Genomic DNA, 23265 nt, shown 5'->3' on the forward strand with positions numbered 1-23265 from the left:
CCAACAAACAGTCTTGTATTGTCGTTTAACCAGTAGATCTTCTTAAAGCCAGATTGGAGATTTGCCCCTGTGATAGTGTGTGTGAGACACATTGGCCTTCATGCCTCCTTTAATATTCACCAACTGTAATACCTGCAACTACAAACAGAGCACACAGAAAGCATTTGGGTCTGTAGGATGAGTCAGCATGTACTTTATTAGTTCTGGAGTCCACATTGACATACTGGAATATCAAGTTAGTGGTGCACAAAGTATACATTGGAATCGTTATTTGAAATTAACATTTAAAGAACTACGCAGATACTTTTTATTCATACATCTGAACATACCATGCTAGTTGGTATAAATGAGTGTACTGCAGTCAGGCGAGCAAACACAAGCTGACAATCATCTTAAAAGAGTCCAAGCAACTGCAAGGCCACTGATATGGACAGGAAGATTACTCCGAAGTATCCGATGTAGCCATAAGCACCATTCATCCTCTTGGCTGGATCTGAAATGAAACAGGACAACAGCTGCTGTTTTAGGATATACAGTATGGACTAAATCAATATCTTGCTGTTAATACATTACAAGGCAGAACATTATTTGCTCTAAATACACATTATTTAAGAATTACCACCATTTAAACCTCTCAAATTCGAGTAAGTAACCTCTGGCTTACATAGTATTGTATGTAAATGATTAAACAAAACTAGGTGAAGGTGGAATAAACATGCTCAGACAAGATTGCAGTCTGAACTGTGACACACCTTTACTGAAGCCTTTATCTTGCAATGCTGCAGCACTTTTGAAAGTAATGTAATAAGGTGTTGTGAGTTTAATGTCTTACAAGAATGACATGATTAGTAGTTTTAACACCAGCAATATTGTTGTTTATACTCCCCACTTTGACCCAATCACTATTTTATTATAAGATAATCCTTTATTATATTATATTATATTATATTATATTATATTATATTATATTATAAATTGCAAGAATTGATTTTGTTCTTCAATATTACATACACATATCATTGTTCTTACCTCCAGTATAATAGCCCCAGGCATAGGATAGCCTGCTGGTCACCCAAATAGCCCCCAGCACAGATGCAGATAGCTAGTGAAGAACAGACACACACACACAAACACAACCAGAATTATTGTCAGAAAGTCAGGGATGATACACTTTAGTGGAAATTGTGCTTATTCACTGTGACACAATCTTTTGCACTTGGTATCTGTACAATCTATGCCAAAGATCATCAGGCCTGCTTTTCCCTCCCACGCAGTAGTGTACATAACAAGAATATTCTTGCACACTTGGGAAACGATTAAGTGTGCAGAATTATAATTACCGGATAAACAAGGGCTGCAATGGTCTGGAAAACAAGCCACTGGGGGTACACCTCGAGTGTGTTCTGATGCGCTCTCTGAATGCAGTTGAATACTTGCTCCTTGTCGCTGTACATAGTGGGGTACTGCAGAGTAAACCAACACACGGATTAGGTTGTAAAACACATTTAAACGATTCCTGTGCGTAAAATATTAACTTGTGTCCAAATAGTTTTCATTATTATCAACTAAAAATCAAATTTTAACTACCTTGACATTGTACTTCTTCCTGGCAGCCCCAACCTTAACTCCCAAATACGTCAGCATGAACCAGCTGTAGAGGTAAGTAAAGATGACATATCCGAAGTCGGGCGGTAACACGGCGAGTACACCCATGTTTGACTGATAGTACAACAGCCCTCAGGTTTCGAAGTTAGCTGAGCACGGAGGACTTCAAGTCGCGATGACAAATTCCCTCTCGAATGAGGATGTAACCAAGTAAACAGAAAACGGGGTTATGATAAATATCGCGAGATCGCGTGCCAACTACAGCTCTCGTTATTTGGAATTAAAGGGCTACTCCACCGACATCTTTTTAAGTCGATGTTCAAGTTCAGTCTGTAAACGTGAACATTTCCCCCTCATAAAGCTCTAATAGTAACATGTTTTTATAGCGTGCAACGGCTGGAGAGTACTGGATATTTTCAGAATGACGTATCTATGGGTGAATGAACTAGCTGAGTCACAGGTCGCAGGACAAGTTTTAAATCTATACATCTGTCTGATTAACCAATTTTGTTTTATTTTGCAAAATCTATGCTAGTGTTACTTCTCTCAAAAGATTAATTGCAGCAGATCACTGTACACACATTGCGATGAAAAAAATGATAAAAATCATCCGTTATGCATCTCTGTGTGTGCAAACTCTACAGTAGGCTATGCATGCTGTTCTTATCGTCACTATGCACCGTAATGAACATGAAACATACTGTATGAAATGGCTTCCACAGTAGCCGTGAAGACGACAATATTTTTGTGAATAGGCCCACCACATTCTGACCCATGATTTGAACAGAACTAGACATGTAACTGTATATTCCATATCCATATTTGCGATTGCACAGTCGAATATTTACATTGTTTTCCGTACAATTCCATTGTAATTAATATTTTCCTTTTTACGAGCGTTTCTTTTGTCCTTTTGAATGCTGTTTTTTTCACTGAGCATCTTGAAGAGCTGTAAAATAAAATCTCGTTGAACATGTTCTGCAACAATGAATGTTCTTTTTAATAAAAAAAAAAACAACCAAAAAAAAAACTCTGCTGCGTTTCTAAGCTCCTCTTGGATGATTAGATCCTTTTGAACTACAATTTCAGTGAACGGACGAGACAAATGTTGAATCGATTTACTCAAACTTCTTCGACGTCAAATCCTCTAACACATCAACCGATAGTAAGGGCGCATATAGCGGTATCACCTTGGGGGGAAAATCAGTCTGCAGAGGACTAAAAATAAGGACTTTAATCTGTGGCGAAATGGCTCCTGTGAGCGGAGTCGTTACAAAACATTCGGCTCGCTCCGAGCGTCACGTGAATGGAAGATTCGAGCTAAAAATCCAACGACGCCTCCTCCGAGCTCTCATTCCACGGACGACCATTGAACGTTCATCTTCGATACGGAAACCGCAGTTGCGCTTTCGAAATTATTTGACTTCAGTCAGTACATTTCAGTAATTCTCAGCTATATTATTGAACTATCGTTTTCTGATAAAATTGAGAGACGATATCCTTTACATACATAAATCGTTTACGTCAACGTTTTTGAGAACAAGGTTTCAAACGACAGTCGACCTGGTAAGTTCAAGAGTTAGCATTATTTTGTTTTCTACATTAACGTTACGCTACATTTCTACGTTTGTGTGCCAACGGTTATTGACATTGTTTTGTTTTTTTACTTTTATAAAACTGCAAGGTTTACTGTAGTTTGTTCAGCCATGGCCTTTTATCAAGAGTGAAAGCGGACGTTAGGTCAAGCTAGCTCGTCTGGCCGTTCATGCGTCATTCTGGAAATTTCCAGTACTTTCCAGCCGTTGAAGTTACGCAACGTTGACTTGGTCGCTAGGGGCAGCATTGAGAAAACAACTGTTGTTATGCAACAATAACTGGGTGTACACGCTCTAACCGATAATATTGTTAAACGATTTCTCCAAAACATTTGCGGATACATTGCAGCTATGATTAGCAGAGAATATTTACTGCATCAGTGTGTCTTTTCTCTTTTACTCATGCACATAATATTCTTATTTCAGCCCGAGGCAGAAACTTAAACAATGGCCAAGGGAACACAGTCTCACTCTGAAATGGCCCAGGCTCGTCAGAGTGACGGTCTCAATGTGATCTTTGATCAGAAGAGCCCTGCTTCATCTCGCTCCCGATCTCAATCCACCAGCAGCAGCAGCAGCAGCGGCAGCAGCCACTCCTCTGGCTCTCACAGGGGACGTCGCAGCCACAGGGGACGTTACAGCTCATCCTCGTCGTCATCTTCCTCTTCTGCATCTTCAAGCAGCTCATCCTCTTCTCGCTCCAGGTCTCGCTCTCACCCCAGGTCCCGCTCTCACCCTCGATGCCACAGACGTTCCTCCCGCTGTCGCTGTGATGACCATCGCAGATATGGACGCGGACGCCACCGCGCCTCTCCACCACGGCGTTACAGGGCCCACTCTCGCTCATACAGCCGCTCACCCTCGCCCGACAGATATTCACGCCGCAGACGCTACAGGTCTCGCTCCAGGTCCCGCTCCAGGTCTTACAGCCGCTGGAGCAGCTACAGAAGAGCCGAGAGCAGGTTTAGATGCAAATTTTCCCGATCCCCATCCAGATCCTACAGGGGCCGGTCCAGATCGAGATCCCCAGTACGCTCTGTCAGTCTGAGCTTGCAAGGTGAGTTGATTAGATAAAATGGGAGGTAAATGACATTTGTCGTTACTTTGGAATTGGTACCATGTTTTAATCATGTGAGTGATTAACGCTTCTCTCTGTGTTTTCCAGATAAAAGAGAACTCCTCAAAACTGCAAAGGTCAATGCGATGAAGATCCTAGGAGTGGAGAAGCTGGAACTTCCTGAGAGTGTGAAGCCGATCCTTTCAGAGCAGTCAGAAGAATCCACACGTTTTTCACCAGAACCACTGGCAAGGGTGAGGCAAGGCCCTGAAAAGACTGCATCACAGGTGGGTGTCTGACAATGAACGTCCAGTTTAACTGGAACATAGCACACACTAAAGAGGAGACTGTGATTAAGGCATTAAAGTGTTTTTCTTCTGCTCCCACTAGATGTAATGACAAGGTAAGGGGCGTTGATAATTTCGGGAATAGTTGGTTTTCCATATATAGATTACAGAACGATACACTGATCGTTGTGTAAAAACTATTTTCAACTTTTATTGCTCCTAGCTGTCACATTTATCAAAGTTTAGTTGTCTGATTAGTTTGAGGTCTTTGTTGTGTTGAATTTGTGTCTTGTGTTAACCTTTGGACCCGCAAGGGAACACACATACTCTCTGTATTTATTCCTGTCTTCATAGATAACATGACAGTGGTCTCCTTCATCGGCACCTGGGATAAAAGGGCTGTCATGTGACTTGGGTGACGACAATATGTGTTTGCGTAAAAGGTTGACTGACGACTCTTGAAATGATTACATTGTGCATTTTATCAAGTAGAGGCTCAACAAACACAAATTAATTCACATTTAGACCTGATGTACACTTTCCATACAGTTGCTAATTGCACACATAGAATCCACTGATAAAAGAATTCAGATATTGTATTACTAATTCAGCTTCATATACTGTGTGTGTAGGAAGTAGAATTTTGACACTACAAATGTATTTTGCTTGCAGTTGAAATGGGTCATTGTTATTTAGCAGAATCCTCCACTCGCTGATGGAGCGCAGAGCGTGTGGACTGCATTATAGTGACTATTCCTGTCAAGAGAACTAAAAAAAGATGAAGAACTCCTCTCCGTATGCCAAAGATAAGTTGGTACACAAGACGTGTGCTAAGGGGTTGGGAAACATGCGTCACCATCATTCTGCCACTGTAGACAGAGAAGACAACCTTCTACATTTGTTTGACTTTTTGTTTACATTTTTGTGTTATTCTGTTTCGAGGTCTTTCCTTGAAGTATTCATTAAGTGGTTGGGAGGGGCTGCATGAGAGCTGCAGTTTGTTGAAGATAACATTTAAATACCGTTATGTGTTCAGAGATGCTTTACAATTTTAGTAATGGCACATGTAATATGTGTAAACGAACTTCGCAAACTGTCAAAGCTCACTCTACAAACAGTTTCACACTCGTGATTAACTGTCCATTTGTCCTGTCTTTTTGAAACAGAGCAGTGAGGCGGAGCCTGAAGTGTCCAGCTCTAAGATGTCCCCAAGAAGCAAAATGATCTCTTTCAGCATGAATGTAAGCGATTGAAGATGTTAAGGATATTTTTGAGTTTTTGTCATTTCTCTGTTAATGTTGACTAACATTTAAATAATTTCTTGTTTACAGAACTCTGTGGCGAAACCAACGGCGTCGTCTCCATCTGGTGCTCGGCTAACTGCCAGAGCGGACAGCTATGAGAGCAGGAAGCCCTATGGCCACTGGATTCCAGTCAAATCAGTCCCGAGCTCTAGCGCACGCAAACACACTTCGAGCGCGTCACACTAGTGTGGCAGCCTACGCTGGCAGTGTAAATACTGTAAATATTTTGTACATATCGTGATCAATCATTTCATGGTTGGTGTTTTCTTTCAGATGTTAAAGATTTAAGTGGGAAGAAGTGAAGAATTCGTTCAGGTGGGATTATTTTCTTTCCATTTGTGTATGGTGCTGTTTATAGATTCAATAAAGATATTTAATTAAGAAATTCTGTTTGTGTCGGTTTGTTTTTGAAGGTTGCTGAAGTTTCAAAATAAAATCTTGTTAGGATATGAGAGCACCTGCAGTTCTGTTCGACTACAACTGTGGAGTGGACTCTACCTGTTGATTACATGGTGTAGTAATTAAAAATAATCACAGGTTTAGTGTAAAGTACAAGTTCTGTATTGCAGCCTGAAGATGAGTACTTAAAATGGTGAATACATGTAGCAACGGGTGAAGTTGGCGTTGGATCTGTTGCTGTGATGTGTGTGAAGTAAAAACCAGTTTGACCACATGGTGTCAGCATTTCTCTACATCACGTGGTAAGAGATGGGATTCTTCTCAAGAGGCTTCTCCAGAGCATTTTACCCTTCAGGCTTGTTTGGTGCGTCTAGTATGAAGAAACTGTCGACATTTGAATGCAACAAAGCCATCACTAGTGTCTCAAAGAGTGATTTTCCTACTGTGCAAACTAAAACTGTCTGCTTTGAACAATTTATCTGCTAATAACCGTACATCATTACTCTTGTTTTTGGTTACTTGTGGGAACCCAGATTATCATCGACCATCTGTTGCCGTCTGCTAACACAAACCCTGAGCATGTTCCCTCTTGAGCAGCTTGATAATATCCTGCTGTTGTGGCTACTTACCCTGGAGCTTGTGTGCGTGTTGTGTGTGTTGTCCTCGACAGCTTCTTGGCAGTGGTTAAAAATACTAGTGAATTTATAGCTAATTTATCCACCAAGAAGTGATAAATTTAAATCAGGTTGATATTCTGATATGTATCATAATAGTGTAATGAAAGAGGTAGAATCACAGCGTATTGAATGTCTGGGTGCCAGACTGCGTGTCTCCTGCTGTAAACTGAACTGTAATTCTGATTAATAACTGCGATGGGAGATATCACATGCAAATACATATAACACAATAGGTCTTTGTGTTAGATGCTGTTTGTTTGATATAGATCAGCTACAATTCTGTGCACGCTTTTTTCACCAGGAAAGAAAAGTTTTCTCCTGTCATTCATAACTTATTAGTCCAGGTTGTTATTTTAAAAATAAGGAGTATTTAATTAAATGCATTTAAATGCATTTAAAAATAACACATTCACTGCGTTACCTGGCAGTTGGCTGTAAAAGAATCAGAGGTGTCAGACTACCAGAGACACAACAGAGAATTTATGCAGTTGTTCCTTATTCCCTGCCAATAACCTCTGGCTGATCAGATAAGACTACAAAAGTATCACAAGCCAAAAGGGTTAATCCACTCCCTAAGAGCTTCAGTGCAGATATCAAAGGCAGCTACCCTCTACCAGCAAAACATAAACATGCACCTTGGCGTCTTTGCTCCGTGCCCCTTTGAGGAGATCTCCTTAAGGTATTCTGAGGGGACTGGCCTGATTAAAACAGACGGGGACGCGTGTATCCGTCTTCCCTCTAGAGGGCGCAATGCCACCATTATTCAGACGCCACAATGGTCGGCCGGCATGGGAACCTGTTTGCATGTCTCCTCTCCAGTCACAAGGCTTCCCTGGTCATGTCGCAGCTTTGGGCAAGTTAGTGCCGAGATGCAGACGATAAACGAGTAAATTGAATTACCCGTTTGTTGGTCTTTATCTCTCCGTGCACCTCCACTGAAACATTTTTTTGGCTGACACGTTCTTCCAAACATGCCCGGGGGTTCGAAGGTTGTTAGTGGTAGTTCATTCTCACGCTCTTTGTCATGAGACCACACGCAGCCAACCCACAGAAAAACCAACAAGTGTGCAAGATAATTGGAAGTGGTTTATTTAAAAAAAAACAAAACAAGAATAATAAGAGTTGTTTAAACTTCTAATAATGTACAAGAATACACCAAAATATTACATATGACAAGATCATTGTATCATTGTATTTCTGCCCAAAATGACCTCAGGATTCTGTGAATGTCTTTAGAGACATGTCTATCAATACACACTCCATTTAAGCTTGAAAATAACGCACAGCAAGAAGAAAGAGGTGCATCCAAGACTAAACTGAAGCGGCGAAGCAGTGAGGTGACTGGACCTACACGGCCGTACCTCTCTCCAAGTTCTGTTTGATTTCTGCCGTGTATTTGCCGTAGAAACGCTCGGCCTTCTTGTTGAACTTGGCGTTCCTCTCGTTAATGTAGTCGATGTCGGCGTCGTCGTTGTAGGCCCTGCGTCGGCTGTACTTGGCACGCTTCTCGATCCTGACAATAACAAATTAAAAAAAAAAAAAAAATCAAAAAAGTTAGTGGGGGTTTATAAACCAGCGCTGCCACTGTCTGAGGCATATCAAATAACAGTAATTAGCTACAGGCAATAGTCTGAGGTCATGTATTTGAATTTGGAAACCAGAATGGCAATGGAATACATGCATACATGTACACAAAATGCTGTCAATGTGTGAATTCCTACTCCTGACTCACTGGATCTTCAAAACATTGTTGCGTGTCATACTCAGCTGAATCCTTGTTTAATGCCCCACACAGTTGCATCTCTGTGCTTAAGGCTGTCTCACATGAAGAACAACTCAAAGACCCCAAATATAAACTACTGTCCTCCTTTCTGAAGCAGTTCCAGAAAGGTTTCACACCCAATATTGATTGTACACCGTGTTATCCACTTTATTATGGATGCAACTTCCTGTGAGCAGGCAGTGAGCCACTGGTCGCTGGCAACATTTAATTCTTTTCATTTCTTGACGATTTTTTCAGTGTTTAACAAGGACTTTGAATTATACTTACAATCAATCAGTGCCTGCAAAACTAAGACGACCAAAAAGACTCTGAGACCATGTGTGAAATGTAATTTGTACGTATAAAATGTAGCGTGTTTTGCCCTTTCCTTCTTTATCTTGGCAACTTTGTTTGTATTTTTAGTTTTTGCACTACTGGATTTAATGTGAAACATTCTGTGAAATGTGCAATATTTTTAATAAAGTTATGGGAGGAAAAAAGAAGCCGGTCACCAAGGGTTGACAGCAGTGTCACAAGAACATCAGCAGGTGTGATTTCGTGTGTGTGTGGAGGACACTGTAGTGTTAGTATTACCTTAACTTCAGTACAGACATAACAAAATGTTAATGCAGTATTTTAATCTTGATCTACATGATAAATGTGACCATCCTTACTGCTATGTAGGTACTGATGCTCCTCAGAGCTTTTAAGATGTTCACTGCCTTACAGGCGGTACAGATTTAAGAGAGTAGCTAAAAATGCTACTGTATGTTATCTTTGGACACTTTTTCATGTCATCCCCGTCCCTCTAGGTTAGTACACAGCGGAATTGTAACATCACGTTTGAGCAGTTAACATGTAAACAAACACTGGTTCTGGTTCAAACCGGAAGCCGCGCCCATAATTCACGCAAGGGCTCGTGAGGGATAGGCATAGGGAGGATCCTTGGACCAGAATTACCAGAGAGAGATTCTGTTTACAGCAGCTTGCATTGAGATTTAAACTCTGGTGTTGGTTTCTTAGATCAGACCAGCCCTGGTGCACACACTGGCTACGTTTTCATGGATGTACCTCCTCACCCTGACTGTAACCGCTGTGATTAGGTTCCAATTAGATGTGTGTTTACATATCCCATAACAGCAATCAGCATGTAACCTTTTTGACATGTGCAAAGCCCCACTGGATTCATTTAAAAGAATAAAAAGAACCAACCCAAATTAAGCGTTTACATGACTATATTTTCCTACTGAAGGAGTCATCAAAGGTTTACATGAGGTCTTTTTATTCTGATCAAGCTACTATTTGGATTATTAGGAGAATACTAGTGTCCACGTCTGGGGTCACTCAGTTGGAAACTGATAAAATCACAGCAAAGGTCTATCAAGCCAATCACATCGTCAGGCTGTTATGATGCAGTGAATTCATTTTTTTCCTCTGTGTTGGTTGAAACCTGCCCCATAATGAAAACCAAAAGGATCCTGGCTACATCCAGCTATTAACACCCATTCATTGTTTGGTGTTTCTCTGTCCAAGCATTCAATCTCAGTTACCAAGGTTGAGGCTAAATAGTGCTGTTTTTCTGTGTTTCATTTCAATCCAGTGGTTTCGCATCTGTTTGTTTGTTACTGGCACCAGCCGGTACAGGGGGTTTTATCTGAGCAGTCTGCCCAGTGAGTCAGGCTGGTGTTTAACGGGTAGACTGGGACCGAGATAAAATTATTTGAGGTTCAGAAAAAGAGGAGATTATTACGGTCTGTTGAGTGTGACTTACTGTTTCTCAACATCCTCCACCATGCGATCAATGCCGTCCTTTGTAGGAACGTGGGTGCCGTGGATCAGGCTATTGGATGTGGGGTAGAAGTCCTCACCGCTGTAGAGCACCAGCAAAAGAATTAGCAATGCACAACCACAGATAATCCTCATTTTGATATAGTTAAACTGACTTTTCTATTGCGTCATTGTGATTATGAACATTTAATGAGGGAAGATGATGTGGCTTCAGGGCGTAATGTGACGGTGAATCCTTCACGGTTCAACATGTCCAGCTTCTAAAGATGAAAAACCTCCAGGCACTCGATTCGTCTTTGACCCTGGCATGCACGCGTTATGTTTTTTCCCCATTATACCCAGGGAAAATGAGGCATACATGCAGTTCACATATAGAAAATGCTTTGTGAACATGTGAGGGGGGAATTCTAGACAGGCTAGTTACAGTTCATATTACTTGACGAGAAGATTTCACAGCTACGGTCTTAATAGCAGTGACATTTCATGGCTTATTTTTATAGCCCTGTTAAAGACATTTTCAAAAATGGATGCCAGTGGATATTTCTTCCCATGTTGAACCGTGTGCTTATCTGGATAAAGAACGTACAAATACAGCAAAGGAAGAAGGGACAGAGGCTCAGCTCACCATTCCTCCCGTTGCTTCTCGTAGTTCTCCAGGTTTGGTCTGATTTGCTTGGTGAGCCTCTGGTACTGTCGGAACTGGGCCTCGGCATAACCTGTAGTCCATTGTGCGTGTGTGAGAAGGGGGGAAAAAAAGAGTCATAATTAGCGGAACAAACAGCAAGCAGGCACGAGGCTCAGCTACGCAACCCGCGGCTTGTTAAGGAGGGATGACGAGACAACTCTGCTCCTCCCTTTCCTCTTTCAAAGACCCTCTGGTGATCATTTTCCTCCCCGGAGGTTTTAATTCAGGGGAGGTTTTGATGCAACAGATGGCAGCCATATTTAGAAGACACAGCAAGTCATTTTTTTTTTTTAGGAGATTAAATTGGGAACGGTTTGAGGTGATTAGCATCCAGGTCCTTACATGCAGTCAGTACTGCTGCACACTTGACCACAATGTAGGAATTGCACAGTGTCATCTCCAATACAGACGTTTCACAGCGGAGCACAGAAGCGGGAACTGATTAACAATCACATGCTACAGCACAGTAAGACTATTTACTCTTACAGTGAAACACTATTAAATTACGGTTTAGTAAAAGAATAGCGTGACAGTAGGGTTAGGCATGTCTAAAGCTGTTTGATCTAATCACAGATGACTCCAATCGTGCTTCAAATTGCAACTATAAGCACAAAAAGATTCTAAATTTAAGTCATTAAGCCATGTCTATTTCAGTGCATTAGACAGTGTTAGACAATCTCATTAGATGTAATGCAAGGGTCAGAAGAACCTACTCTTCTAACTGGTAAAAAAAAAAAAGCACAAATCAAGTTAGATTTTCTTTAATTACAGTTACATAACGCTCTCGTCTTGAGTCTTTTATTTCACACAGTCACTTCTGTCGTCTGTCATGTAACTGAATATGTGCTGGTGGCTCAGACAGTGGTAATGTTAGTGTAATGATCTCTGCACCTTCTTTAACGCAACCTGAACTCTAGTAAACTCTAGTAACGCGTCTAGTTATGCCTCATCTCTTCTGCTGATTCATGATGAAAAGACTGATCCATGCACAGAACTGCTGAGGTAAAGAAACACAAAATGTGATGTTTAATTGAAGGTGATGAAGGTGACTATGTTTTGAAATGTAGTTATTGAATTTACCAATTACATTCCCTTCCTTTAATAGATGCGGCAGAAACAGACACAAAGAGAGCAGGGTAACAATGTGCAGCAAAGATCAGCCAGAAGTTGAACTAGCGCTGAACCAGGGCTGCTTGGGGCATTCTGTCAAAACCACTTGGCCCTTGTTCCTAATTTGCGATCTGTCTAATTTCTTATTAGGCATATGTAACCACAGAGTACACTGCAAACAATCTGAGTCTGTTTCTAGGGAGGCTGCCAACCTGCAAATCCTGTGTCCGGATTCTTCTTCTTCTTCTTCCTCTCCCATCGCTCTGCATCGTCAGCTGTTACTTCCAGCAGTTTCACTCTGTCATAGTTCTCCCCACGGGCAGCACATTCCTGAGAGTCGAATATTATATTTTATCACGGGAATCAGAGTCACACATTACATCCGCTTCTCTTTTTCATTAATTTAAGAAACAACATGGAGACAACCTCTCAAGTATCGCTAAAACGTTTTAACGCTCTCATGAGGTGGGTTGTCAGACATATCGATATAAAAGTTGAACGAGAATGTATGTGTAATGGCAACACAGCTATTGAAATCAATGCAAACTGGTGTAGAGGGGGATGAACAATGGAGGATTTTCTGTGTATGTCCAGCTACTAAGATATGCAAGTAAAATTAATCTCTGAAAAAGCACAGCTGTTGCTGTCTGTGCCACCCCACTGAGTAATTACATTTCAGGAGAGGAACACATCAGGTTACAGCGCAAATATAAACCAGGCTTTACTGTATATGACATTAAGATTTCTCTATTTAATTACAACTCAGGGCTAAATTTAGGTTTTAGGCACTGTATAACTGAGATTCTTGTCCATCACCCAATTAAATCTGCACCGTGATCGCTGCTTCAAGTTTACAACACAGACACACAGGGAGCTTTTGTGTGCTCGTAGTTCATGCACATATTGTGTTGTACATACACTGACAATTCATGTAGCTCATGGATTTATGGTGTGTGAAAACGATTCAGTAAAGTTCTCTGGCAGGTTTGTTCAAGATTTATCTTTCTTCAGTTTGTGGAACTATTCATTAGTTTATACAGCGATCCACTGATCTTGAGATGACACTGTTCCACCAATCAGGGCAGCTTATTTGCGCAAGACAAGCACATAATCCAATCGCTGTCAGAATTGTGCGATCATATAAATACAGAATTGTATGGCTCCGAACATTGTTGTTCTTGGAAATGTTCAGTTTTCAACCTATAAGACATTTTGGGTTGGACAGTAAAGGAATTTAATTACCAGAAGTTTGTAAATGTGCACTTCATCAGGTGTTGTCATTCAGGTGTTTTCATTTTGGAGGCTGTGGTTTATAGTACAACTGAAATGGACTGGCACGTTTCCATTATTTTGACTATTTTAGTCAATGGACTAGGCCAAAAGAAACACTTTTGTACTTAATTCACTTCAATTTGACAGCAACACAAACTACATCCTCACAAATGATCACACAACACGTTCAACATAAACTGGACATTACACCAGTCATGAAGGAATTTAAAGCAGAACTGTCAATAACATTTATGAACCAGTTCTACCTCCAAGGTACGTCTGAGTTTATGTACACACACAATACATGCATGCACTTTGAGCATAAGAAAGTAAATATGTTGAAGGATTTCATGTAACTGAAAATATTTCTGTGCCACACTGTGAGGAAAAAAAAAAAAAAAATATATTTATATATATATATACACACACACAGACACACACCTTTTTCTTTTGATCTTCAGCAAGCTCCCACTCCAGCCGGGCTTTCTTGGCCTCCCAGTTAGTGGGAAGTTTCAGTCTCTTGTCCTCCTCCACAACCTCCTGGTGATTCAGTTTACGTGCTTCGTTCTGCAGTGGAAAATAAAGCAAAAAAAATAAATAAATAAATAAATCAGAATGGGTCGATCTGGAAGATCCACATGGTCACCTACCGACAGATACAATTATGATCATACTACTAAAACCATAATTCCTTCTATTGCTTGTGTCAGACGTGTCTCTAGCCAGTCAACAAGTTATAGGAAACCTTCTATAAATCGGGGGTTGGGTTCTGTAGCAGGACTTTACTTCAATATGGGCGACAACAACTCACCCGTTTAAAATGTAACTCTCGAAATTTTCGTAGTCTCGCTTCTCTCTTCTCCGAAGCCATAGTTTCAGTCGGCTCCTCTTCAGTGGTCGCAGACTGTTACAAATAAAGACAGTAGGCATTTTATATGGAAAACACTTTAAAAAGAACTTGACATGTCAACCGAAATCATAAGACGAATTATAACAGCGACGTGTTAACGGTGATTAGCACCTATGCTAGCATCGGTTAGCTTCGCACAAAAACAAGAGATTATAAACAGCAAGGGAACAGATAGACAGTGCGTACCAACAAGAAACGAATACAACCCTAAAAATAATAATATTTATCGGGTAAAATATGTCACATTCTCGAAATAATTCTGTAATTTCCAGTTAAAACACCAACCTCACTACACGACGCCATTGTTGTTCTACGATACCGGAAGAAGACCGGAAGTTCAAATCGTTACCGGATATTACGGTAGAGATATGCGCACGCAATACACATATTAAAAACAACAACAACTACAACAATAATACTACTAATAAATAATAAACCAAAGAAGAAGAAAATGAATATTTACATAAGCCATAGTATACTGTGCTTTAATGGTTATATATTATTTTTTTGTACTTTGACTGGGATAACCTTTTATAAGCCATTTTTCCGCAACAGCATATTTTCTCTTGATTTATGACGCTTTTATTTTTGCCCAGCGAGATAAATGCAGATCAGTACAGAGATTCTAATTCTAATGGGATTATTTTTCCTTTCATTATGTGGCCTTTGTTTTTATTTTGTCCACATAACATTAAACCTTTACTCATCTTCTAAACTGTCCTCTTCTGTAAAATACAGTGACCAGTGTCATCCATTCTGAAACACCTTGTCCATAGCTTTAGCTGTCATTTTATTCAGCTGACAGATTTAGTGCTCTATGTCAGATGAGTAAAATAGAAGTAACATGAAAAAGGGGAATACATGTAAGTTATATGAGGATATTTTAAACAAAAATGTACTTTATGTGTATGTCAGCTTTGGATTTACTTTATTCATCTTTACCAAACAAGAATTGTAAATTACTGGTGTGCACTCACTGGTTATGCCATATAACAGAATAGTTACACTGGACAACTACTGACTACTACAACTAACTACTGATGATGACCATAAAAGAAAAACTATTATTCTGATGTTATTATGTTTTCTCTTTCCTATAGTCTCTTTTTCTTATTAAAATTTTATCCAGCCATACACGTAGAGCTGTTACTGTCTCTTTGATGGTGTTTTTTTGTTTTCATTGACTGAATCTCTTGTCAATACTCTTTAACTTTAAAAAGACTATCCAGGATCTTTCTGATATTAGTTGGAGTCATCCTGTCTGACAACCGCAAGTTGGTGTTGTCATTCCCATGTTATTAAAAACAGATATAAACCTGTTGTATCGCCACAACAAAGTCCTAATTATTTCTGTAATGTGGAATCAGTTGTGTACACGTTGGCTCTTTTTTATCATGTCACCATGGCAAACGTAATTGCCAGGCATCTTGCAGTTTACAGTAATGTCTTTGTGTATCATTTTAAGCCAGGACATTTGCCCCCTTTTGAAGTTTTAATTCATTGAAATGTACTGCTAGGCTAATGGAAACTGGCATGACACACACAGATGACGATTATGAATATGACTGGAGGTTATGAAGCGAGAGGCATGAAAGGTCAAGCGTAAAGTCATCAGTGTACCGCACAGAGAGTCTGTTTAGACTCTCTTAAACTCAATTGCTATGGTCGTTTTTAACTGCTTAGAAATGGAATTGCATATATAATAGCGACGCATGTTATCCCCGCCCCCAAAAAAACACAACAATCAATCAAAGGCTTGGTACATACGACCTCAAAATATGATTCTATGATCTGATCAGAAGGCGAAAGTAAACATTTTCAAGAGCCATCTGAACATGTTTGACTTGCCAAAATGGATGAGCTCCCTGTTTGATTGCATTATACTAATAGAGCTCTTTTGGAGGATGTAATTAAGTGGAGTTTATAGTCTTAGATTAAAGCATCCTCTAGATCACAGGCAATGTTAATGGAGTGATGCATTTTCACTGGAAACCAGATGGGAGCACATCACAACAGAACAAAACATCACTGGCTACAGTAATGGGCAGGGATCTTCATAATGAACAACCCCGAAATGAGTAAGAGAGAGAAATGGAAAGAGAATAAAGCAAAGTAGCATTTTTTCAGTATTTAATCAAAATATTCAATAGAAGTGAAAAGACGAATTGCAAAACAAACAGGAAAGGAGACTTAAGGATATGAGTTTTAAATACTAAACAAATGTTAGAGTTTACATTGTGTCTCATGGCTGTGTGATGTGTCGTGCTGTTATTCAGCTGATTCTCTCCTTGTTGATGTCGTCCACACCTTATTCACAGTGTACTCGTGTGTTCGCATACGTCACCAAAGCTTCTCTGGAAATTTCAACATGTTGCGCTTTCTGTTCAGTGGCAACTGAAAGAAACGAACAAACAGCTTGTTACCAAGGAACAATGAAGTCACAATCTTAATGTCTAATATTCATGTCAAGTACAAAGACCGATGGTGTGTCAGATTTAACAGCACTGACGTTAACAAAACTTCAAACTACGGATTTGTCTGCAAAACCTTGAAGTTTTCAGTTGTAACAGGATCAGGTCTAACACACTGTACATACAGGTTTGGATTTTTTAAATTGTACTTTTAAATAACACCCATGTGGCTCATGTAAACTGATTGAGTTAAACTTTAGTAGCATCTGTTAATATAGGCTTGTTTTTCTACTTGCATTAACAGCCCTCATTTCTTTATGTCATATAGTGTCTTTAGAGCAATCAAGTATATTAAAATGCCCCTTGTATACAGCCTTAAAGTTGATATATCTGTGGACCTACAGTATGTGTGAGCAATATCATAACTTTAAGACTGCTGCAACAGCACTTTGGTCTAGACAAAGGAAAATTATTCTCTTCGGCTCCATCCAAGTGCTTGTCACGAGCTGACAACAGCTTCATAACTTTCAGAGGTTCGCTCTCAATTTGAAATCCAAACTCTCCGTGTGACAACCAATGTTAGGATCTCAGCAAAGCTGTCTCAGTCATTCAAAGGAAACTAAAATTTAGTGCAGCGCGACATGGATCTCACATGTGTTCGGGCCACCCAAAAATCCCCGACAACCGCTCCTTAATATTAACTTTTCCAGTCAGGCAAATCAGGCCTGAAATAGGGTAACATTATATCTACAAATAAATTGCACTTTGGGGCACATTTATAAATACAGAGCAGGCCTCATGGTGCTGCGTAACGGCTTCCCATTAATCAAACCAGACGTGATTTTGGTTCCGTTTGCTTCATGCTGTGACTGAGACACTATATGTTTTTTTGTGCATAGGCATACATTTGACTGGCGCTGTTATCTTGCTCTTAATAAGAGCTCCTCCAGATAGCACATTGGGGGGGCAGGGGCTCTCACTGAGCAGGCAGCTGCTTCACATCTGGAACTTAATATAAACATCATGGCCAATAAAATCATTCCATTTCCTTAATTACTATTCCTGTCATTTCCGCACTAAATGAAAAGTTATTAATTCAGGGCCAACACAAACATGCTCCTCCAGTACGAGGAGCTACTCCTGAAGCGTCGCCACCCTGACTACAGGCCGCTGTCGCTGGAGTGGAACCGCGAGCTCCCGCCTCGCTTGTGCCAGCGCGCGCGTGCACGGGGAGCGGGCTTCCGAGGCGCTCGCAGACGAGAACGGAACAAAAGATGGCGTCCTGTTTTCCGTCTCATCCAAATGTTACCACTGGTGCCAGCGTAATCATGACAGGCAGTACCCGGCCTGTTTCATCTCTCCCCTCCGCCCCTCCCCGCGTGCCCCTGCTCTTGTTTATTTGCTGCTGTGTGTTCAACACGTGCACTGCCATTCTTTTTCCTCCGAACCCTCCCCTTCTCTGACATGCCTGCCAACGCCGCGTAGTCCGTGTTGGGCAGCAGCTATGTTAACACAGCGGGTGATGACTTCAGAGTGTGCCAAAATTTTTTTTTTTTTTAAATTGCTGCAACTATACATGTTCTAGGAGACTGCAATTTTTCTTGGGGTCATATGTCATCAGGCAGATTTCCAGCTGAGACATTCCTTACAGCACATCATTATGGGCCATCACTAACAGTCAAATGCTTTCTATTGATTTCAAAGCAGCCATTAAATATATATCCAAAGGGTATATGTGAATATGGAGCTATTTGGACAGGGAGTCGCTGCAAAATGCCCCACACCAAATACATCTTTGTGTCAGCACAAAAGACAGTGTATGTGTACCCTTACTGAGCTTGACTCAACAATTACCAGCCTCCCCCGCGGGCACAGGAATGCTAATATCATGCAGATCATGACGTATGGGATTTGACACGGTGCTGTTTGCTGTGATTTGAACTGAGGACGTTCATGGGGCTAAGAGAGGGGAAGAGGATTTGGTGAGCGGCACACACGCTCACACAAAAGACGGCACGTATGCACTCCAATACCACCAGTTTTGTAGTCGATGCTTTTGCTCCACCGCACACAATTAAAGTCCCAATTAAAGGCCATTATGGGTTTTCCACTAGCAGCAACCACAGGGAGAGCAGCTCCACGGCCTGTACATTGCGGGCACACAGATGTCTCCTGTGTTGTCATCCAAAGGAACTCAGACTGATCCACAAACTTTATGATCATAATTACTGATCAAAATTAAAGTGCAACAACAATATAAACTCAGAGGGCTGCAATAAAAATATATAAAAAAAAAGTTGATTCCGGTAAGTGGGGCCAAGAGGGACTATGTCAGAGGAAAGTGTTTATGAGATGTTCATCCTGAGGAGTATAATAGTGAAACAATGACGGGCGCCGGCTGGAGCCCCATCTCATCTAACCCATTAAACTCCCGTTCGCCACAAGAGGGAGCCATTTCCCTCATAATTTACCATAAATGACAGTCCCATTAAATGTGAGTGATAATATTAAATAAAAATGCCACATTGTCATGTTTACTCTTGCTCAAGCAACCCCGTCCCTGTCTCCCACAGCCACAACCACTAGTAGATTTGAGTTCTCACCCATGATGAAAGCACTGGGCTCCCTATCTGCTGTAAAGCATCCATTCACCACCATACCCACACACAAGTTCAACACAAGTGTCTTCCCTTAAGCGAGGCCCAGAAGTGTCATGGGTTTCCGCTTGTGCGTTCCCATCCTCTTACCCAGTGACCTTAATGAGAGAGTGAAGTTCTCACTTGGCCAAACAATACGCTGTTGTAGAGGGCTGTGATAAGGGATGGCCAGTCAACAGCCTCTGGACATGCAGCTGTGCGAGGCGAACAGTCTTCCCTATCTGTCCCTGGCATGACACCCGGAATCAGCTGCCAGATCAAATAACTTCACACAGTCACACACACTTGTCAGAATGCGCGTGGTCGGGCAGATGCAGGCATGCACACACGCACACACACAAAAGTGAGCGTTATTCCCAGCTAAATTTGTCGTCTGAGAACGAACAATCTGTTTAGCGCAGCGAAAAAAAAAACGAAAAAAAACTCCTTTCATCTCGGGTCTGAGACGCCGGTGATCTAATTCTAAATCTGATGATGAACACGCCAGTGCCAGACAAATAAGTAAATAAATAAATAAATGGGACAAGTGTCAAGAACAACAACGCTGCCACCGATGTGAACTGCCGAGTGATAAATGAGCCCTTTCTTCCTGGACAATATGACATCTCCTCTGAACTATATGGGGCTTAAAGAGATCTTTTATATTCATGCACAAACTGATTTTGTGAGGCAGAACACTTTAATTTAGTCATTTCCAAGGTGGAGAGCCCGTTCCCCTGGGAATGATGTAAAGGCAGAATTTGCAACGGTTTGAAAGAAACACATCTTCTTTTGACATATTCACCGGGTCTCTTAGCACTCTTAATCTCACCGTATATTCCTTGCACAGCGACTATAAATGCTTTGCTCTACCTCTGACATATATAATTGTGCATATGAATACATCTACAGTTTTATGACAGCTGCACAAACTCAGTGAACGTGATGCAGATGATCCAAAGCTACAAAATAGACCATGACAGTACATACACATTAACGGTAAAGTATAGTATAGAGATCCTGATATACCCAGATATGTTCTGCTTTATTGTTCCTCAAACATTTCCTTTGAGATCGTGTTGTAAGATTTTGCTTTGTGGCCAGTTCCGAAATCATCTCAGCAACGCTGAACTTTTCCCTCCAAAACAGAGGAACGTCGGATACTAGCTGCGTCAATAGCCAGAGCAGGTACGAGGACACAACATCCTGGTAAATGGTGGCTGCAACGCTGTGCTGTGAACCGCTGAAGAGACGGCTGGTGGGCAGGTGAGGAACCAAAGGAACCAGGCTGGCTAGCACAGCATCCAAATATTAAAGCGATGAATCAGACCAGAATCAAACTAGAGGCAGATGAGGAAAGAGAGGAGGACAGAGCAATGGCACACAACCAAACCATGACAACCAAATACAATTAATGACAAAACCAATTGCTGCTGTTAGAACGAGCTGAAAAAAAAAAAAAACACAGCATTTTTAAAGTGCAAAAATTTCCAATGTGGTTCTGTTCGGCCTATCCACTTTTAACGGGTCTGTGGGCGACTCGCAGTCATTAAAACCAGACGCACACGTGGGACCTCTGCACAGGGGAGGGGAAAACAATGACAGATACTCCGGAGTCAATGAACCTCCTCAGCCTCAGACGATCTGCAGTCTGATGTTGGGTTACGTGTGTGAATGAATGAGGTGTTTCCCCTGATGCAGGCTATAATCTGACCCTCCTGGGACGAGCGGGCCGATGGCGGCGGAAATTTAGGACTGGAGGTCCACTTTTTTTTTAAAGCCTCTTCGGAATAAGAGGATCGCGAAAGGAGGGCAAACAGAGAGGCAGGAATGTGGAGAGAAAAATAGAGGAATATTTGCAGAAATGGGGGGATGATAAGGGAATAGAAAAGGGAGCATTAGGCAGGACGAGCCGTGTGTAAACAGACTATATAGAAACCAGATAGGGGCAATCCTAAAGGTAATATACAGAGAGAATGCGTTTAGCAGAGTCCATTAAAGCCAAAAGTCTCAGAGGGAACGCTTCGAGCCAGACGCGGGATTCTGATGGAGATAGCCAAGACACTCTTAACTCCAGGTTAGCCTCTCACTCTGAGTAATGGACTGGGGTGTTTTCAGTCTCCCGTGGCCCCTCGCGAGCCCCGGCCGGCCCCCCGTGATGAAGTTAGAGAGGGAGCAGGAGTGCTACGGCACAAAGAGAACGAGCTGCGCCCGTCTCCTGTTGCCGCTGAATGCAATTTCGGATCGTGTTGCAGCGGAAGCACAACTGACAGAGGAGGAATCTATCGAATTCAGCTCAGACATCACAATAATATTGAGTCTTGTTTATAAACACACACGTTCAGGATGCTGTGGGAGTATCATTCGTTTGAGACGTTCAGCGCCCTCGGAGCAAAGTCTGAAATAGGTGTGAAATTGGTCCATTTGATAAGGCCCGCTGTGAATTTGTTCTGGGCTGACAGGAACATACAGTAGCTTATCAGTTTGGTAGTTTGCGTGCTCTTTTGTTTTGTCGTTCTCAATGCGCTCACATGAAGTTTTAAAGGCAGAATTTATGTAAGACATTTCAGTCTGTTGGACGGACACAGCCTTTCATCTGCATGTCACTTACCCGGGTGGAGACGCAATCAGTTAACAATCATTTGACGAACAGGACAAAATCCTTCCTTTCCTTTCATGTCATTCATTTCGCCCCCATGTCTTTTCCCCGCCGCTAAGCCGATTCTTGGCAATTCCCTCCAGTGCGACGCCATCGCTATTAAAATGCCATCATCCTCGCCTGCCAAGCCATAGAGAATGATGTCACTTCCAGCCTTGGTCATGGTGGTTTGGGTTTGGCCACTGGTGCATGTGACAATTTGTGCCCTACTAAGAAGGCCTGCAGCTTCCAGCTTGGCAGCCTGCCACGACATCCACACCCTCACACGGTTTCACTGTAAGGCACCCACTGATACAGCGGAACGTTTTCATTCACCAGAACACTGTGCCCTTATTTCTGCTTGATCGCTGCAACGCGGCCATGGTGAGTATCCAGCCCCGGCTCATTTTCCTCCCCTCTCACGCCGCGCATCGTCTCCGCTCCTGTCATTTAGCCCGCGGCTTTGTAGTCGCGTTGTGAGGCGGAAAAGGGAGCCCGTGAGCGGCTGATGTATGGGTCCCGGAGAGGAAACACAGCGCAGGCGATGAGAGAATGTGGAAATGTACGCATGGCAAGATGCCCGCTGGGCCTGGCCCACGCGGCACTGTGTTTAGATGCAGCCTTTCTTCTTGCGCCAGGCGGGAGGGGGTTAAAGAGGGCACTTGGGCTTAGGGAGGGGGGAGCTAAGCGAACACATGGGCCTCGGATCAAACAGCAGAGAGGCAGTGGAGGGTGGTGGCGCGAGTTGGTGGTTCTGTGATGATTGGTGAATTGACTGGATGTTTCTAATTTCTATTTCATATGTGATTAATTATTGCACAAATCGTCCATGCACTTCTGTTTGGATTTTTTCGTGCATCGGTTTCCCAACCCCTGCTCTTGGAGCATTACTGAAGCATTTTATGATAAATGTATAAAAATATTAGATGCCATATTTCATTTCCTTCATGGTACCTCACCAAATGGCGCACAAATGGAAATAGTTTCCGCGCTGATTAGAAGGACCTGAAAAACCGTTTTCAATGGAAAGTATTTATAGTTTCAGTTATTTTTTAAATTGCTACTGTACACTCATGTGTCCTAGCAAGGGATATTCTATAAAATCATCTTTTTTTTTTTTTTTTTTACC

The 23265-nt window shown here is 41.7% G+C and overlaps 3 protein-coding genes across 4 annotated transcripts; 1 reads left to right on the plus strand and 2 right to left on the minus strand.

The window, feature by feature from the left end:
• Positions 1-163: 163 nt before the first annotated feature.
• On the minus strand, positions 164-1942 carry mgst3b (microsomal glutathione S-transferase 3b). The gene is made up of 4 exons (XM_047610689.1): positions 1588-1942; positions 1341-1463; positions 1030-1102; positions 164-493 (listed from the first exon to the last, which is right to left on the minus strand). The coding sequence occupies exons 1-4, from the start codon at positions 1711-1713 to the stop codon at positions 393-395; spliced, it is 423 nt and encodes a 140-aa protein (XP_047466645.1). The 5' UTR covers positions 1714-1942; the 3' UTR covers positions 164-392.
• A 1000-nt stretch (positions 1943-2942) lies between these two features.
• Positions 2943-6233, plus strand: rsrp1 (arginine/serine-rich protein 1). Its single transcript, XM_047610688.1, has 5 exons — positions 2943-3171; positions 3627-4257; positions 4366-4544; positions 5711-5785; positions 5876-6233. The coding sequence occupies exons 2-5, from the start codon at positions 3648-3650 to the stop codon at positions 6032-6034; spliced, it is 1023 nt and encodes a 340-aa protein (XP_047466644.1). The 5' UTR covers positions 2943-3171; positions 3627-3647; the 3' UTR covers positions 6035-6233.
• Positions 6234-7990: 1757 nt separating this feature from the next.
• Positions 7991-22231, minus strand: syf2 (SYF2 pre-mRNA-splicing factor). Of its 2 annotated transcripts, XM_047611922.1 has the most exons (8): positions 22110-22231; positions 16686-16845; positions 14353-14445; positions 13983-14108; positions 12482-12599; positions 11100-11190; positions 10458-10556; positions 7991-8437 (listed from the first exon to the last, which is right to left on the minus strand). In XM_047611922.1, exons 2-8 carry the CDS (start codon positions 16695-16697, stop codon positions 8272-8274), a joined length of 705 nt encoding a protein of 234 aa, XP_047467878.1. In that variant the 5' UTR covers positions 16698-16845; positions 22110-22231; the 3' UTR covers positions 7991-8271. The 2 variants fall into 2 exon arrangements, with proteins under 2 accessions (XP_047467878.1, XP_047467876.1); XM_047611920.1 differs by lacking the exons at positions 16686-16845; positions 22110-22231 and adding an exon at positions 14737-14809.
• Positions 22232-23265: the final 1034 nt, after the last annotated feature.

Source organism: Mugil cephalus, chromosome 17 (assembly GCF_022458985.1).
Source record: "Mugil cephalus isolate CIBA_MC_2020 chromosome 17, CIBA_Mcephalus_1.1, whole genome shotgun sequence".
NCBI lineage: Eukaryota > Metazoa > Chordata > Actinopteri > Mugiliformes > Mugilidae > Mugil > Mugil cephalus.